The 19,757-nt window shown below is 44.2% G+C and overlaps 1 protein-coding gene across 1 annotated transcript in view; it reads left to right on the top strand.

The window, feature by feature from the left end:
• Positions 1-2,473, top strand: part of CMPK1 (cytidine/uridine monophosphate kinase 1) — an 87,360-nt gene extending 84,887 nt beyond the window's left edge. The window contains exon 6 of the mRNA XM_069232711.1: positions 759-2,473. Coding sequence (XP_069088812.1) covers positions 759-800 — 42 coding nt within the window. The 3' untranslated portion in view covers positions 801-2,473. The remainder of the gene's footprint in view (positions 1-758) is intronic.
• Positions 2,474-19,757: the final 17,284 nt, after the last annotated feature.

The raw sequence follows: 19,757 nt of genomic DNA, 5'->3' as shown, positions 1-19,757 counted from the left end.
AATGTAGGATCTTCCTCCATATGCAGAAAAATACATTTATACTGTTGTTTCTGTAGAAGTCTTTTCGGGCAGGTCCTGATTCATATAAAGATCTAAAGGGAGTGTTTAACTGGTCAAAAGCTGTGCGTCCTCCCAAAACGTACTGAAACGAACCAAATGAGTTAGAAGTAACAAAAGGTACAAGCTTGCAATTGTATTAATAAGTAATTCTTTTTAATTGCCTACACCACTAGATCTGTTTCTATTCTGAACTGTGATTTGTAAGCAACAAGCATAAACGCTTTATAGCATCGAGTATACTAGCAACCTCTTCTAGAAGCACGAGGGTGCTTTATTAATAAAAATACCTGTTTGTACTTCTACTTAACAAAGCTGTGATTTTTAATAAAAAAATTAAGAAAATACTTTTCATAGACTTTTAAACATAGGACAATTGTGTTTTATTATGTACCCTTAATGCGGAGTGATAAGTTTTCAAATTGAATCTACATAAAGGAGAACTGACTGTCACACACTGTAAACAAGTACGGAAATAAAGCATAACTTTTATTGAAGCTGTAAACCGGCTGAATGGAGAATGTTTTATGTAAACCCTTAGGTATTGTCTGAATGTGTGCGTCGTGTTAGTGCATTCAGACAAAACAACATACAACCATTAAAACAGGAACACACACACACCTAAAACGAGCCCGGGTTTAGGCTTTGCTAGTGCTTATTGCTGCTTACAAACAGCATTTAATTCATGTTCTTGTTTTCAGGTGTTTGCTGCAGTGCAGATTATTTTCGACAAAGAAGGTTAACTCCACGCTGGAAGATTACCTAGGAATTGTGCTGAAATCTCCGAAAGCTGCAACTAGAACTAGTCAACTTTTTTTTTTTTTTTTTAACTGTCGAATTATTATTTTTTTTAAACTTTTATTATGTATCAGTGTGACTTATTAGAGACGGCTGTGTATGTTAGCTGATTGTCAGGTTTGTTCAACAAATGTTGCTATGAAATTACTGTCTTAATCAACTGTGCAGTTTTAATGAATTTGGTAGCAAACCTTTAATTTGACGAAACTCTGTGCGTGCATCAAAATATCCACACGCTCCTGTAGTACAAGACTTGTCTGTTGTTCAGAAGGGGTAATCGAAGGGCATGGAGTTTCTCATGTCAAATATCTGGCCATTCTTCATCAGGCAATTCTAGCATCAGCTGCACAGAATGAATTGCTAATGTAATTGTAAGGTATACATAGGAAAGACTGCATCCAGTGACTTTGTGGTCTACTCCAGTAATCCTATTTCTGCGTTGAAGACAAAAAAACACCATTGATATGCAGAGAAATAAGGTCAGCTGTGGGTGTTTTGTGGTTATAGTGCCATAGCTTCAAGTTATGACATCCTGTACATCAGCAGTGTCTTGATGGAGGTACCTCTTAAATGGCGTCATCAGTATCTTACACATAGTGGGTATGCAGAGAGTCCAAGGAATATATGTTGTATTGCTTGAAATATATATATATATATATATATATATATATATTTTTTTTTTTAAAGCTAGCAATCCAATCACACTTCAAAACAAAGTCTCACTTAAAGTAAACAAAACCTATGTGACTCTGCCTATGGCCCCTCCCCTGCAAAGAACACCCCCTCCCCTGTTTGTGTGCAATGAATCGTTAGTCTTTATTTTGTGGGGAGGAGAATGGCATAGAGCACTTGCAGGTTTGGCAAAAAGCACTTGTCTTTTACAATATTTGCCTTCTGTCTTTCTCATATCTTTCTCTGCTCAACTAACGGATATTAATAGGGGTGTCACTGCTAGTATTTAACTTATTTTGTTGTGATACACAAAGACTGCTGCTTTAGGGTCCCTGGATTAACTTGGATGACAAAGCAGATACTAAATCTCTGCCTTTTTGTGCGGAGGAAGCATTGCTTTGAAATACTTCACTTTTTATGCTGTATTGTATTATTTCTCTGCATACTTCATCAGCTGTCCTCACGTGTAAGAGATGCACATGGTGTACTTGTATCCTCCATTGTGTATAAACTCTGTTTTTAAACTGTTAGGTTTTTTGGGGACCAACTTCACCTATATTTTAAGTAAAAAGTTTTGGAAAAAAAAATGTATTCCACGTTACAAAACTTTGTTAAGTAGAATTGTGTACAATACTATTGTAATAATGTGGTCTTCATGGTAAAAAAATTGAAAAAAAAATCCTCGCTGGACTGCAAACATTGAGATGATCCGTCTTCTGATATTTTCATTAGAGCTATTCCTGCTGAATTGTGGGATTTTTCACCACCATGTTACTTTCAGACTTGTATCAGCACATGTTTCTTTAAAGACGTTTGCGTAGCTTTGGGAGATCAAAAAACACCTACTCGGAAGCTGTAAAGGTGGTTAATTCAGCAGCCCAGAAGAGTACATATGCATACATCAAAATGGGAGTCATGCTTGCAATACAAATCTTGTTTCAGCTTTGCTAATTGTTTAATCTGTGGGTTTCTTTTAAGGTGAAATTATGTAGCATGAAACTAGCTAATTAGCATTGCAGTGCTGTAGAAAGGATGAGGTAGAATGGGCTGAGTACACAGTATGTGGATGAGGCTGGGGATTGTGGCAGAGTGAAGTGGTTTAGCAGATGTGGCCTTTAATCTAGTGGATTACATATGGACGAGTTGTTGCTTACAGAACAGGATCTTGATTTTCCTCTAAAAGTGCAGGAGCAAGGGTGTTTTGGGGATCTTTGTACGGTGCTTATCAAGATCAAACTTGATACCTAATATTCTTTCTGCATTTTTGTGTCTCTTGGGTCATGGAGTTCCAGCACTGAGTGCTTTGGAGCCAAGCAGAAATCTGCTTGGTAAATGTGGTGGGATGCTCAAGTGTACTGTTTTGTGACTGATGAAAGATGGTGGAGAGAGTTTAAATTATTGGAGGGTAGGTAAGATTCTGTCAAACTTCCTAAGACCCTTCCTCGGCTGCTGACGGCATGAAAAACTGAGTACAAGTGGTTGTCAGATGTGAATCTGGAATTTTGACAAGCTGGGTTGTGCACCCCTTGAGGGGGAATAGTATCAGTGCTTGCATGGCTGTTCTGCAGCACGTTTTACTGAAAAAATCTTTTCCTTACCGAGGCATGGTGATGCTGTGACAAATGGCGCCTCTTTTGATATGTGATGTGTTATGAAGTTGAAGATGGTGTCATTGTGAAGTCCTACGGCTGTGGTGCAGCTAAACCACTTGGGGGATTAAGCTGTTTAGGTTGACTGCTGAGGTACATTCTTGCCCTGTTCATGTTTCGTTGGCAGTCAGCATGGGCAGTGTTTTTTGGGTGTAGATCTTCAATATGTCTTAGACATCCATCCCCAGATGGTGCTAGGCAGTCTTACAGCTGACTCCTGTCCTTTGCTCAGGTGTTTGTTCTGGACATCAGCCCTCTTACCACTGCCTCGAGAGAAGAAATTAAGGGAGTGAATGAAACATAAAATTTAGATGCTGCTACATGTTTTACAGTGCACCAGTAAAAAAAAAAAAAGCACAATTAATTGAAAAACTTAATGTCTTGCAAAATAGTTTTCAAATAACTCCTGTATTTATCAAATCAGTTGCTGACCTCATTCATCACTGCGGTTGTTGCATATTTGATCAAATATGACATCCTGAATTTATTAAGCATGCAGAGGACAAAGACCTTTGCGGAATGATATTTATTTAGAAGACCATATTATAGCTTTGACAATGAAAAGGAAAAAAAGTTAAAACAAAAAGGTTGTGTTTTTAAAATAAAAAACTAAAAACACTGAAAGGAAAAATTATACTTTCTGAAAGAAGTAATGGCATGTTGATAGCAGTAGAAATCTTAAGGTACAGCTACAAAATAACTGTCCATATTGGTAATTTAGGAAAAATATCTTGATCAACTGTTTTTGGTCCTATTTTGTAATGTATGTGTTGGAAATGGCCCTTTTTGCAGGGTTTCCCCGTCTTTGTGCTTCTGACCTCCTGTTTTTGACCCTGAGCTGAATTTTGCTTTTGCTGGCTTTAGTACTCTGGACACTTTACAACTGCTGACCAGTGCTCAAGTGAAAGCTCTCTCTGTCTAAATGGTATTGGTGATTGGTTCATCCATGATTGGCATATTTAATTTACTAGTAAGTCCCTAGCGTAGTGCATCATGTGTGCCCACGGCCTGTAAATCAAATGCTACTACTGGACCTGCAGCACTGATTGTGGCACCCACATGAGTAGCCCTGTAAACATGTCTCAGACCTGCCACTGCAGTTTTAAACTGCCAGTTCGACCTAGCAAGTGCACCCACTTGCCAGGCCCAAACCTTCCCTTTTACTACAAGTAAGTCATCCCTAGAGCAGCCCCATGGGTGGGGTGCAGTGTATTTAAAAGGTAAGGCATGTACTGGTGTGTTTTACATCTCCTGATAGTGAAATACTGCTAAATTCTGTTTTCAGGATTGCAAGGGCTATCTCTTTCTTAGGGTAACCCAGAGATTGCCTTGAAATATCTTTTAAGTGTAGTATCCCATTGGGAACAGATAGAGATATGGAGTTTGGGGCCTCTGAACTCACAATTTAAAAATAGATCTTCTGGTGAAGTTGGTTTTTAAATTGTAAGTTTGAAAATGCCACTTCTAGAAAGTGGGCATTTTCTTGTTTAACCATTTGTTGCCTCTGCCTGTTTGTGGAATACATGTCTAGGTCAGGATGACATTTGGGCTACTTGTGTATTCACTCTAGACAGTCATGTAGGAGGCTGGCCTGGCTTATAGTGGGTACCTTGTGGTGCTTACACCCTGTGCCAGGTCCAGTTATCCCTTCTTAGTAGAATAGAGGTGTTTCTAGCAGCTTAGGCTGATAGAGGTAGCTATGGCAAAGCTTAGGCTAAGCTAGGAGACATGCAAAGCTCCTACTATACCACTTATATCATATAGCACAATATCACAAGAAAACACAATACTCAGAGTTACTAAAAATAAAAGTACTTTATTTTTATGACAATATGCCACAAGTATCTCAGTGAGTACCCTCAGTAAGAAGGTAAGTAATATACACAAGTTATATGTACACAAACCCAAAACAGGTAAGTAATAGTAAGAAAAGTAATGCAAACAGTGTAGAATTACAACAGGATGCAATAGGTGAACATAGGTCTAGGGGCAACACAAACCATATACTCCAAAAGTCGAATGCGAATCACGAATGGACCCCAGACCTATGGGAGCTTGTAGAGGGTCGCTGGGACTGTAAGAAAACAGTCAGGGTGTCCAAGATACCCCACCCCAGGACCCTGAAAAGTAAGAGTAAAGTACCCCTTTACCTGAAAAAGGACACAATAGTTGTGATAGGGGGATTCTGCAAGAACCACAAACACCAGCAAAGCATTGAAGATGGATTCCTGGACCTGAGGACCTGCAAGGCAAAGGGACCAAGTCCAAGAGTCGCAATAGTGTCCAGGGGGGGCAGGAGCCCAGGAAACCCCAGATGAAGGTGCAAGAAGACTGCCTCCGGATGGAAGAAGCCTAGGATTCTGCAACAATGAAGAGAGCTAGGAACTTCTCCTTTGGATGGAAGATGTCCCCCGGCGTGCTGAAGGTTGCAGAAGTGTTTCCACGCAGAAATACCGCAAACAAGCCTTGCTAGCTGCAAGGGTCGCGGTAGAGGTTTTTGGGTGCTGCTGGGGACCAGGAAGGACCAAGATGTCGCCCCTTGGAGGAAGAGACAGGGGGCGCTCAGCAACTCCGAGAGCCCTCACAGAAGCAGGCAGCACCCGCAGAAGTACCGGAGCAGGCACTTAGAAGATTTGTGAAAAGGAGCTGGCTCAGAGTCACAAAGGAGTGTCCCACGACATCGGAGTTCAGCTCAGAGGGTTGAGCACTGCAGGACGGAGTGCTGGGGACCCAGGCTAGGTTGTGCACAAAGGAATCCTTGGGGAAGTGCACAGGAGCCGGAGCAGCTGCAAATCACGCAGTACACGGGATTGCAGTCTAGCGTGGGCAGGCAAGGACTTACCTCTACCAAACGTGGAATGAAGGATCACTGGACTGTGGGAGTCACTTGGATAGAGTTCCTGTGTTTCAGGGACCACGCTCGCCAGGATGAGAGGGGACCCAGAGGACCGGTGATGCAGTCTTTTGGTGCCTGCGTTAGCAGGGGGAAGATTCTGTCGACCCACGGGAGATTTCTTCTTGGCTTCCAGTGCAGGGTGAAGGAAGACAGACCCCAGAGCATGCACCACCAGGAAATGGTCACGAAAGCCGGCAGGATGAGACGCTACAATGTTGCTGGTAGTCGTCTTGCTACTTTGTTGCAGTTTTGCAGGCGTCCTTGAGCAGTCAGCAGTCGATCCTTGGCAGAAGTCGAAGAGGGAAGTGCAGAGGAACTCTGGTCAGCTCTTGCATTTGTTATCTGAAGAATACCCCAGAGGAGAGACCCTAAATAGCCAGAAAAGGAGGTTTGGCTACCATGAAAGGAGGATTGGCTACCAAGAAAGGTAAGAGCCTATCAGAAGGGGTCTCTGACGTCACCTGCTGGCACTGGCCACTCAGAGCAGTCCAGTGTGCCCCCAACACCTCTGTTTCCAAGATGGCAGAGGTCTGGGACACACTGGAGGAGCTCTGGGCACCTCCCCTGGGAGGTACTGGTCAGGGGAGTGGTCACTCCTCTTTCCTTTGTCCAGTTTCACGCCAGAGCAGGGCTGGGGGAGACTGGCTTATGCAGAGATGGGCACCATCTGTGCCCATCAAAGCATTTCCAGAGGCTGTGGGAGGCTACTCCTCCCCAGCTCTTCACACCTATTTCCAAAGGGAGAGGGTCTAACACCCTCTCTCAGAGGAAATCCTTTGTTCTGCCTTCCTGGGCTGGGGCTGCCCAGACCCCAGGAGGGCAGAATCCTGTGTGAGGGGTTGGCAGCAGCAGCTGCAGTGGAAACCCCGGAAAGGCAGTTTGGCAGTACCCGGGTTCTGTGCTAGAGACCCGGGTGATCATGGAATTGTCACCCCAATACCAGTATGGTATTGGGGTGACAATTCCATGATCTTAGACATGTTACATGGCCATGTTCGGAGTTACCATTGTGACGCTATACATAAGTAGTGACCTATGTGTAGGGCACACGTGTAATGGTGTCCCTGCACTCACAAAGTCCTGGGAAATTGCCCTGAACGATGTGGGGGCACCTTGGCTAGTGCCAGGGTGCCCACACACTAAGTAACTTGGCACCCAACCTTCACCAAGTGAGGGTTAGACATATAGGTGACTTATAAGTTACTTATGTGCAGTGAAAAATGGCTGTGAAATAACGTGGACGTCCTGTGTAAGAATTGTCTGAGCTCCCTGTGAGTGGCAAAAGAAATGCTGCAGCCCATAGGGATCTCCTGGAACCCCAATACCCTGGGTACCTAAGTACCATATACAAGGGGATTATATGTGTGTACCAGTGTGCCAATGAGAATTGGTCAATTTAGTCACTAGCCTGCAGTGACAAATTTACAAAGCAGAGAGAACATAAACACTGAGGTTCTGGTTAGCAGAGCCTCAGTGATACAGTTAGGCACCACACAGGGAACACATACAGGGCACATACTATGAGCACTGGGGTCCTGCCTAGCAGGATCCCAGTGACACAAGGGCTAAAATAACATACATACAGTGAAAAATGGGGGTAACTTGCCAGGCAGGATGGTACTTTCCTACAAGTCACACAAAGGGAGCTTTGGTGTGCCCTGCCTATCCTGATGGGTCTTCCTGAGCTAGTGGTTTGCACCTGAATAGGGCTGTGTCTGTCCGTGAACAAAGCAGTCTCCGACCCCCTGAAGTGTGTCTGAGGACAGGGCATGAAAGGCAGTGTCTTGTGCACTACAAAAACATTTATTTTAAGTTTTCCTACTTCAAAGGCAGAATTGGGTATAAGTACTGGACCTCTGACCCCACAAAGTTAGAATCCTTCTGGACTGAGGACATTCTGTCAGGAAGAAGAGTTGGATGCTGTAGGAGGGACTGCCACTCTTCCTGTTGCGTTGCTGTGCTGGCCTGCTGCTTCTACCCTGGGATTGAAAGGACTGGACTTGGCATTCTCCCGCCTGCCTCCAAAGGTTCTCCAAGAGCTTTCTTCCTGTTAAGAAGTCTCAGGGACATCAAAGACTTCATCTGCCAGCACCTGGGCTCTCTTGCTGGGAGTCCTGACTTGCCAAGTGGTGCCAAATCCAGTCCCCGGGCCCTTGGGAGTGAGTCAGTGAGTTCTTGTGTAACCAAGACGAAACAAGCACATTGACTCCAGAGAGACTTCGGAACCAGCATTGCTGTCTGACTCTGCACCGAAGTTGTGGTCCCCGCTGAGTGCAACGACCGACCGACGTCACAGCCCAACATCGCTGCAGTGCCTCCAAAGTCCTGCGACAGCATGAGTTCAGAGTGCTGTGACACCGGATGCTGACTCCGCCACAGTACCTATCGCCCCGTGGTGTGATCGCAGCACCGTGAAGTCGACACTTCACGTCTTGGCCTCGACTCCACCTTGTCATAAGGAACCAACGCCTTACCACTGACGCCGCATCACCTCCCCTGCAACCGTAAGGAACTGATGCCTCACCTCCTCTGCCTAGCAGTGAGGAACCACACCGCACTGGCTCAGACGCCACCTCACCTCCCCGACTCAATGCAATGTCTTTGTTTCCTCGTTTTCCAAGGTACTGGACCTGGGGTGCGTGCGACTCCATGACCGGCCCTCACTCCCTTGCGATTGGTGTCAGACTGTTGGGACCGACTCTATTAAGACATTGTGATAGCCCCAGTTGAAACTATTGTGTTTTTAAGTTCTATACTAAGATTTTATCTGTGAACATTTGTAAAGTGTTTCCCAGCTTTGCACTACGTCCACCAGGCTTCTTTTCATCCTTCAGAAATGATGCAGTCTTTAGTCAAGTCTTATTCAATAATACGGATTCCTTTGAGTTCTTTTTCTGTCATCCATTTATATCATTCCAGGGCAGCCTTTTTAAGCCATAATACTACTGCACCACCTACAGCATTCTAAGAAATTTCATGGATTTTCCTGATCATACGTAGCCTGTCCCATTTTGGGCATACTCTCTTTATGGTTCACCTTTTAGTTCCCAAAATTCACGATAGAGGAGTCAAGACTACTGATTCAAAGCTTTTCCCTTCAGCCTCGTATCAGCTCCTCACACTTTTATAAAGTGTTTAGCAGTAGTGGCAGCTCACCTACGAAAGCAAAACATTTTTATATACCGGTAGCTGCATGACTGGTTGATAAGAGCATCATCAACAGTCGTAGCAATTAAGCTTTTTCAAACAGCACACATCTTACTGAAGCAAGACGTGAAAATCAATTTTCAAAAATCAATGGTCATTCCAGTACAAATGATTAACTATTTGGGAGCAGCTTTAGACACCATTAATGTAAAAGTGTTTCTTCAGAGGAAAGGTTATTATCTATCCAACAGAAGTGTCACCTGCTGAAAACAACTCCCCATGCAACAGGTTGTCCAGTTTCTGTGCTGGTGGAATCATTGGCATCATGCATCTTTCTGACACCGAATGCCAGACCACGTGAGACCGTTGCAGCAGTGCCTGTAGGACCAGTGGAGCCAGAAATCCGGAACCTGGGAAAACAATTTAACTTTAACCCCAAAAGCAATCCATTCATTCCCTTGGTGGTGCAATGCGTCCAACTCGCTGAAAGTTTTTTTTTTTTAACACATAACTACTGAAAGTATAGTGACAGAGGTCTCTCCTAGGATGGGGGTCCTCATGTGGACCATCTTCAGACTAAGTGGTCTTGGTCAAATAGAGAACAGTCTTATGCCATCAACCTTTTGGCGATGAGTCAACCATCTAACTCTGAAATAATGCCTTCTTTTAGTGTAAGACATTTACAATCCTTGTTCAGATGGACAATAAAACTACATTGTAGTAGCTGAATGAGCAAGGTGGGACACGTTTGAAGCTCAAACCATTTGGAAATGGCTTCTTGCAAAAAATCTAACAATCAAGGCACTACATCTACCAGGAGTGCAAAACGAACAGGCAGATGCACTAAGCCATATACTACAAGAGAATCGTGATTGGATTCTAAACAACAAAATCATTTTAGAAGTATTATAGTAATAGGGCTATCCATAATTAGACCTTTTAGCCAGTGAACACAACAGAAAATGCCCAAATCTCAACTCCAAATTTTACCAGCAAAAATCCCTGGGGAATGTAATTTCATCATCTGGTCACTGAGGTTTCTTTACGCTTTTCTTCCCATCCCACTGATTCCCACAGTGTTGATAAAACTGCAACATTCCAAGACCACAGTTATCTCAATAGCTCCATAATGGCCTCAATAATGTGGTTCACAGATCTTCTTCACCTATCAGAGAGACCAAACAGGAAATTGCTGTGCAGACCAGATCTTCACTACAAATTTGGGGGTCAGATCCTATACCCCAAACTCCCCTCATTGAATTTAGCGTATTGGCCGCTGAATTATTATAATCTGGACTTTAAATCTACCACAAGACTGCAAGAAGCAAACAGACCATCCACTGGAATGTCAAAATCTAGTCTTTCTTTTTTGTTCCATGAAAGTTCATCCGGCAGCTACAACTGTATATAAGAAATCTCAATCACAAATCTCTTTCTTCAAAATTCCAGTAATGAATGATTTCTAAGAACAGATTTAAAAAGTTTTTCCTTCTAGTAGCTATTACTTCTGTTCGCAGAGTCAGCGCGGTTCAAGCTTTAAGCATAAAAGACTCATACTGTGTTTCACAAAAATAGGGTTGTAATGAGAATTCCCCCCCTAAGTTCTTCCAAAATTGGTTTGATTTCCATGTCAATCAGACAATTTCCTTACCAACATTCTTACCAAATCCCTATTATCGGGCAGAAAGAGCCCTCCACTCCTTTGATATGAAAAGGGTATTACAATTCTTTCTGGATAAAGCAAAAGAAAGCCAACAATCCGATCACCTATTTGTGAACTATGGTCCTCCTAGAACACTGATGTCTACTTCTAAACAAACCATTTCTGCATTGGTTCCTGCATAATTCTCCATTACCAGCTAGTGAATGAATCTCTGAATGCCAGACCTAACGCTTATTTAACAAGAGAAAAAGCAGATACTATGGCTCTTTTAAGAAATGTACCTATTTTAGAAATCTGAAAGCTGCTATATGGAAATAAATACATGCCTTCACAAGGGATTATTGTCTTGATCCAGATTAGAGGGTGGGATGGGCAAGTAGGTCAAGCCTCTCTAAGGAATCTATTTGCATAATAACCAGACTTTTTCTGTATTTCACCTTTTTTTCAGCAGATATTTGGGGGTGGGATGATCTTGCTAATTTATTCAGTGCTTACGACTTTTGATGAGGATCCCCTTAAAGAGAAGGGAAATATGTACCTGTAATATTGATTCTCTTCCAGGGGAATCCTCCCTCTTCCTAGGACACTGATTAAATACAGAATCTTTCTATTTTTTTTTTTTTTTTTTTTTTTTTTTTTTTTTTTTACTAATTCCTTTTTCTCACTAAAAATTGTCTGACTTGTCACGTCTGTTGCATGATGTGACAACACTGGAACAAGGGTAAAAAACATTAATGGTACAGTGCCGGTTTAATGCTCTAGGTGCTTAGTCTGTTCTACAATGGTTTTTGTGTGTGTAAAGTCTAAACCTAACGATAACGTCCCTTTAATGTTTGTTTTTTAGAGAATTTATAATTATTATTTTTTTTAACAAAAAAATCTATTTCCTAACTATAACGTCCCTGTAAGCTTTGTTTTTTTTCCAGCGAACTTCTATGTTTTTTTTTTTTTTTAAATCATTGGTGTTGGGGGGATTGACTTTAGGGCCTGGCCTGTGGCCAAGCTCTGCAGCAATCCCCTGCCTACACCCAAGCAGTGCACAGCACTCAGCCAACCGCACACCTCGCTTGGCCCCGGGGCGCAACACATGTTTTTTTAGGGACGGGGTACGTGGCTATCTCCCCAGGCCATATTTCAGCACCAGGGACCATCCATGTTTAGTAGGGGGCTGCATGCCCCCTCCTCCCCAGGCCATTTTACAGCCTGGGGAACCCCAATCTCCTGAGGCCGTGCCATATTTATTAGTGGGAGGGGGCATGAGCCCCTCCCTGCCTGGGCCAATATTGGGGTCAATGCAATTACAGATTGGGGAGAGGGGCCGTGCAACCCTCCTCCACGTGCTGATTTCAACTGTGGGAACCCCATCTCTCTGGGTCTGGCCACATTCAGAATAGGGAGGGGGCATGCAGCTCCCCTCCCTCGGTGAATATTGGCCCCAGGAACCCATCCCCTGGGGCCTGGACAGTAAAGTGTGGGTCCCCAAAAGCCCATCCAGGGCACCCACTTCCTCTTCCAGCAAAACATGCATGCTGCAGCAGGAGCAATTTTTTCATCTGTGAAGCGGAAAGGGAAACAAATAAAGTCCACTCCCAGCAGGCGGGAATTTTTTTTCCTGCTCCTGCCTGCTGGGAGCAGACTTGGGGCCTCATTACGACTTTGGCGTGAAGACCAGCCGACCACCAAAGCCGCGAGGTGGAGGAGGCTGCCGCCAAGCCGGCGTCCTCCCAACCAGACTTATTAAGATGCTTCTACCCGGCTGACCTGTGGAAACATTGTATTACAGCATTTCTGCCAGTCAGCTGGGCAGAAACAGTGCCAGCGCATCGGCCCGGCTCCCTTAAGGAAGCAGAGGCCAATGCTGTCACACAGCAGCACCCTCAGAATGCCCACTGTCTGCACAGTCACAGCGAGTTTTGTAGTAACAAGAGCACCAACCTCCTAGTAAGATCCTTAATGTTTGCTCTCGCTTGGTTTCCCTCCCCTCACCGGTGCAGGTATGGAACCCGCTATGTCTCAAGGGTGAGCACCCCGGGGCATAGCTGAGCCTGGCCCTGGGTGATGGGGTTCTGGTCCCTCCAGTTTTTTGAGCAAGACTGCATCCACCCCTCTTAATACACAAATGGACGGGCTTGCCCTGGGTGGGGGGGGGGGGGGAATATGGGGTGGCTGGCGGTCCACGGGGCTGAAATTGGCCTCTGAGGTGTGCTGCATGCCCCCTGCCAATTGTTAATAAAATAAACTATCACAGAGTCCACATTTGTTTCCTGTAGCTTCGCAGATGCTGAATCTGTGGCAAAAAAAAATAAGAAAATGTTTTTGGCACCTGGTGATGTCCTTGTGGGCCCCACCACCAGGACTAGGGGCACCCACTTCTGTTTTTTATTTACTTTTTTTTTCTTTTTTTTTTCCCCTTGGGACTCTGCTGAGTCCGATTCCCAAGATCTATACCAAAATTTTCTGGTTGAACTGTCAGCCAGTCAGAACTCCCAATAAGATCTGGTCGGATCCGTGGTCTCTCTGTGTCCCTAGATATATACATTTCTTTTTTCTTTAATAACACAAAAACTACTGAACAGATTTGCACCAAATTACAAAAAGCAGCCTTTCTGGGCCAAAGTTGATATAATTCCGTTCAGCCATTTGGGCTGTAGTGTGTTCAAAATCCCTATGGGAAATTGGATTGGGGAAAATGCGTTTTGGGACCCCTCTTTTTTCTCGACTGCTGCTTGACAAATCACCCGAAACTTTCCAGATAGCAGCTGAAGCGATTGGCAAACTAATTTTGAAAATGTTTTGAACATTTGTCAAACGACGCCAAAGTTATTAGGAAATCGACCGCCAATAAGTAATGTACACTACATAGTGGCAGCTGCCTCTAGATAGTTATAGTTAGGTCTGCTTTTCCTTGGAAGAGCATTTTTTGGTTTGCTAATAACCTTGGTCCCATTTGACGAATCTTCACAAAACTTACCAAAAACAAAAGTTCATCCACCTCAGCCTCTTCCTGGAAAGTTTTGGGGTAATTGTTCGGGCAGGGGCTGAGGGGAAAAAAAAAAAGGTGGGTCCCAAGGCGCAGAATCCCCATGTGTTTTCCATAGACTACTTTAAGACTGGCTGCAGCAAAAACTGCAGAACGAGATTACACCAAATTCATCAGGAAGCTTGGATCTTGGTCCACCGATTGTGGTTTTTGTGAATAATTGTAAATACCTTCTGTAGTTTTTGAGAAATGAAGGATCAAAAATAATGATATATTTTGTCAGCTGAGCTTGCGAAAATCTCAAAACTCTTGCGGGAGTTCCAGTTTGGAAAATAGAGTGTTCTAATTGGCCCAGGGAGCTTTATTTTGTTTTGGGCCATCTTGCTCCCACGAGAGTCAGACTCCGGCAAGAGCGAACTCTGTGATTGGCTCCCAGATTGGCTGCCAGCAACGTGAGAAAAGTGTTGTTGGCAGCCATCATAGGACTCGGGGACTTAGTCTCCTGTCCTGAAGTTACAAATATAAAGATTTATAGGGGCAGGATAGGGTTACCCCTGATGCCCCTATGCCTCATAGAGGGAGAGCCAGTGGGTCACTCCCTGGGGCCATAAAGGAAAAGAAGCCAGCAAAAAAAATGCCATGATCCTGTGAGATTCTCTCTGGATCGGGGAAAAAAAGCTTTTGCAGTGCTATCATTAGGTCTCACATTTGCTTGAGTTAGAGCTATTGGCACTGTAAATTCACAACTGGACTTTTCTTGCCACATACATTGGTCAACCCTGCCTCATAATTTTGTCTTTTCCTGCCACATAATTGCAGTGGCCCTGCATATAACTAAAGTACTTCCATTTACGTTCTTCCTCTATCTGCAGCAAAAAATGAAAATGTTGCCATTTAACATCTTAATTTAAATCTGTCATGCTAATTCCAATAGAGTACCACTCTCACCACCCCACCATCAGAGTTTTTGGTTGGCTAAAACAATTCCCTAAAAACCGCCACAGAGCAAAAATAACTGGAAGGGTCACCCAAACATATCAAGAGTGTTCAAACAGTCATAGTGTAATAAGTATGTTAAGTTGGCCTGGGTTATGGTTCTAATAGTAATAAGGAGAGATCATTAAAACATATACAATTATCATTTAAACCTTTATCAGAAATAAACTTTTGGCATTAGACTGTAATGCTCAAAACAGCCCCTAGAGGGCACCATAACAAAAATATCATTTGTAAGAAATATGGTCATGTAACCATATTGTTAGCCCCTAGAAGGGAAAAAACAGGAGAAAGTAGTGCAGTGTAACCATATATTTAGCCTCTAGAGGGCATTTTTATAGCTAACAGGGCTACTGCAATGAACTTACAAACAAGGCATTTAAAACAAAACTTTTCCCTGCTGTAAAACAAAAGTTGAAGCCATGAGCAAGTTTAAAAGACACTGAATGGCGGGAGGAGTTATTATTTTGGGGTCACCACTAAACTAGTGTCGGGACCCAGAGATTATGTAGACAGAGCGTTTTGAAGGTGGTCCCGTTGTCCTAGGACCACCACAGGCTGAGTTATGCGCAAAAATGTTTTGTAAATGTAATACCCTGCAAAGCATTATGGGGCAAGTTTTTCATGCTGCGGATATTATAGTATGTTGACGGCAATGCTTAGAACAACCTCTTGACCCCACAATAAAAACAGCATTTGGAAGAAACATGGTCATGTAACCATACAGGCAGCCCTTAGAGAGCATAACCCCATGAAAAAAGGATGGGAGAAAGTAAGGTAGTATATCTATATGTGTGTGTGTGTGTGTGTATGTGTATATATATGTTCGATGGCATGTGTAGCTGCAGATACACATGCTGTGCACATCCCGGCATCTGGTGTTGGGCTCGGAGTGTTATAAGTTGTTTTTCTTCGAAGAAGTCTTTCCGAGTCACGAGATCGAGGGACTCCTCCCATTTCGGCTCCATTGCGCATGGGCGTCGACTCCATCTTAGATTGTTTTTTTTCTGCCATCGGACCGGACGTGTTCCTTTTCGCTCCGGGTTTCGGTTCGGAAAGTTAGTTAGAATCTCGGAAAAATCGTCGGTATTGTTTGCGTTCGGTATCGGGTTAGTTATAACAGATCAACACCGACTTTTAAAGAGCTCCGGTGGCCCTTCGGGGTTTTTTCGATCCCCAGTCGGGGCCTGGTCGGCCCGGCCACGTGTCTCATCAAGGCTGATGGAACAGACCCCATTCCGCTTCTGCCCAAAATGCCATAACAAGTATCCATATACAGATCAGCATCTGGTCTGTAACTTGTGTTTGTCGCCAGAACACAAGGAAGATACTTGTGAAGCCTGTCAAGCGTTTCGGTCCAGGAAGACACTAAGAGACCGAAGAGCAAAAAGACTGCAAATGGCGTCGGCGCCGACAGGACAAGGGCGTTTCGAGGAGGAAGAAGAAACCTTTTCCATCCAGGAATCGGACTCGGGTGAGATCGATCCCGAAGAAACGCCGAAAACTGTGAGTAAGACGTCGAAACATAAAACTCACGAGAAGACCACAAAAGCCCAGGGGACGCCACCGCCAACAGGCCATGGCTTAACCTGAAAAATAGGTGACCGATCATCGGCACCGAAAAAGGGCACGCTTGTGTCGAAGTCATCCGACTCCGGTCGAGATACCGCCACACAGCAATCTCGGGCCCGAGATAGCGGTTCCGAGCAAGTTCGGCACCGAGACAGCGGCACCGAAATGAATCGGCACCGAGAGACAACGACGAAAAAAGGTTTAGTCGGAACCTAAAAAAGTAGCCGAAAAGGTTTCGATACCGAAACATCCGGCCTCGGAACCGAAATCAAGTTCCTACACAGAGGAACAAGGACTGTCCTCACAAATGAAAATACATAGATTTGGACAGGAATTGGAGACAATGGAGCCAGACTACACCCAAAGAAGGCTCCACATCCAAAAAGAAACAGGGAAGATCAGCACTCTCCCTCCTATTAGAATGAAATGCAAACTTGGCTTCCAGGAGAAAGACAAGCAGCCACAGGCAAAGGTGGCTAAACAAGTAAGCCCGCCACCGTCTCCACAACGATCGCCGCAAACATCACTGGTAGCCACTCCACCTATGATGCAATCCCCGACTCATACAGCGATGAGTCAAGATGACACTGACGCGTGGGACCTTTATGATGCGCCAGTGTCAGATAATAGTCCTGACTGTTATCCAGCTAGACCATCGCCACCAGAAGATAGTACAGCCTACGCACAGGTGGTGTCGAGGGCAGCGGCATTTCATAATGTCAGCCTGCATGCAGAGCCCATTGAAGGCGACTTTCTATTTAATACATTGTCGTCCACACACAGCCAGTATCAGTCTCTTCCCATGCTACCCGGAATGCTAAAACACTCCAAACAAGTGTTTGAGGAGCCTGTAAAAGGAAGGGCCATTATTCCAAGAGTGGAGAAAAAATATAAACCGCCACCAACAGACCCCGTGTACATCACACAACAGCTAACACCGGACTCAGTTGTAGTAGGGGCAGCTCGCAAGAGAGCGAACTCGCACACTTCAGGAGATGCACCACCTCCAGATAAAGAAAGTCGAAAATTCGACGCAGCAGGCAAAAGGGTGGCGGCACAGGCAGCAAACCAGTGGCGTATTGCAAACTCACAGGCTTTGTTGGCCAGATACGATAGGGCTCATTGGGACGAAATGCAACACTTTATAGAACATTTGCCCAAGGAGTTCCAAAAAAGAGCACAGCAAGCAGTAGAAGAAGGACAGAGTATCTCCAACAATCAGATACGGTCAGCAATGGATGCAGCAGACACAGCTGCTAGAACTGTCAACACAGCAGTGACAATAAGGAGACATGCATGGCTGCGTACATCAGGATTTAAACCGGAAATACAGCAAGCTGTGCTGAATATGCCATTTAACGGACAGCAGTTGTTTGGGCCGGAGGTGGACACTGCTATCGAAAAACTTAAGAAAGACACTGATACGGCCAAAGCCATGGGCGCACTCTACTCTCCATAGAGCAGAGGTACATTTCGAAAAACACATTTTCGAGGGGGGTTTTGAGGGAAAAGCACAGAACCCACGACCTCACAAACAAGGCCCACTTATCAGAGCCAATATCTGCGGGGAAGTTTTCGGGGACAATATAGAGGGGGACAGTTCCCAAAAAGTAGAGGGAAGTTCCAAAGCCCCAAAACTCCTCAAAACAAGCAGTGACTTCCAAGTCACACATCCCCAACACATAACACCTGTGGGGGGGAGACTAAGCAAATTTTACAAACATTGGGAGGAGATAACAACAGACACTTGGGTACTGGCAATTATCCAGCATGGTTATTGCATAGAATTTCTCAAATTCCCTCCAAACGTCCCACCAAAAACACACAATATGTCAAAACAACATATAGATCTTCTAGGACTAGAAGTTCAGGCATTGCTACAGAAAGAAGCAATAGAATTAGTACCAAACCAACAGAAAGGAACAGGATTTTACTCTCTGTACTTTCTCATACCCAAAAAAGACAAGAGTCTGAGACCTATATTAGATCTCAGAACATTAAATACCTACATCAAATCAGATCACTTTCACATGGTGACATTACAGGGCGTAATCCCACTGCTCAAAAAACAAGACTACATGACAACACTAGACCTAAAGGATGCATATTTCCATATACCGATACATCCTTCACACAGAAAGTACTTAAGGTTTGTATTCCAAAGGGTACATTACCAATTCAAGGTGTTGCCATTCGGAATAACTGCACCAAGAGTTTTTACAAAGTGCCTGGCATTCGTAGCTGCACATATCAGAAGGCAGCAAATACATGTGTTCCCGTACCTAGACGATTGGTTAATCAAAACCAACACGCTAGAACGGTGTTCACAACACACAAAGTATGTCATAGACACCCTCCACAAACTAGGTTTCTCAATCAACTACACAAAGTCACACCTTCTGCCGTGTCAGACACAGCAATACTTAGGGGCGACAATCAACACAGCAAAAGGGATTGCCACTCCAAGTCCACAAAGGGTTCAGGCATTTCACAATGTAATACAGGCCATATATCCAAAACAAAAAATACAAGTCAAAATGGTGATGAAACTCCTAGGCATGATGTCCTCATGCATAGCCATTGTCCCAAACGCAAGGTTGCACATGCGGCCCTTACAACAGTGCCTAGCATCACAATGGTCACAGGCACAGGGTCAACTTCTAGATCTGGTGTTGGTAGACCGACAAACATACACCTCGCTTCAATGGTGGAACAGTATAAATTTAAACCAAGGGCGGCCTTTCCAAGACCCAGTGCCACAATATGTAATAACGACAGATGCCTCCATGATAGGGTGGGGAGCACACCTCAATCAACACAGCATCCAAGGACAATGGGACAGTCAGCAAAAACAATTTCACATAAATCACTTAGAACTATTTGCAGTATTTCTAGCACTGAAAGCATTTCAACCCATAATAAGCCACAAACACATTCTTGTCAAAACTGACAACATGACAACGATGTATTACCTAAACAAACAGGGAGGGACACACTCAACACAGTTGTGTCTCCTGGCACAGAGAATATGGCATTGGGCGATTCACAACCACATTCGCCTAATAGCACAATTTATTCCAGGAATTCAGAATCAGTTAGCAGACAATCTCTCTCGGGATCACCAACAGATCCACGAATGGGAGATTCACCCCCAAATACTGAACACTTACTTCCAGAGTTGGGGAACACCACAAATAGATCTATTTGCAACAAAGGAAAACGCAAAATGCCAAAACTTTGCATCCAGGTACCCACAACATCAATCTCCGGGCAATGCGTTATGGATGAGTTGGTCAGGGATATTTGCTTACGCTTTTCCCCCTCCCC

Source organism: Pleurodeles waltl, chromosome 4_2, assembly GCF_031143425.1.
Source record: "Pleurodeles waltl isolate 20211129_DDA chromosome 4_2, aPleWal1.hap1.20221129, whole genome shotgun sequence".
Taxonomy (NCBI): Eukaryota; Metazoa; Chordata; class Amphibia; order Caudata; family Salamandridae; genus Pleurodeles; species Pleurodeles waltl.
Note: the sequence above shows the minus strand (reverse complement) of the source record. Positions and strands in the feature narration are given on the sequence as shown.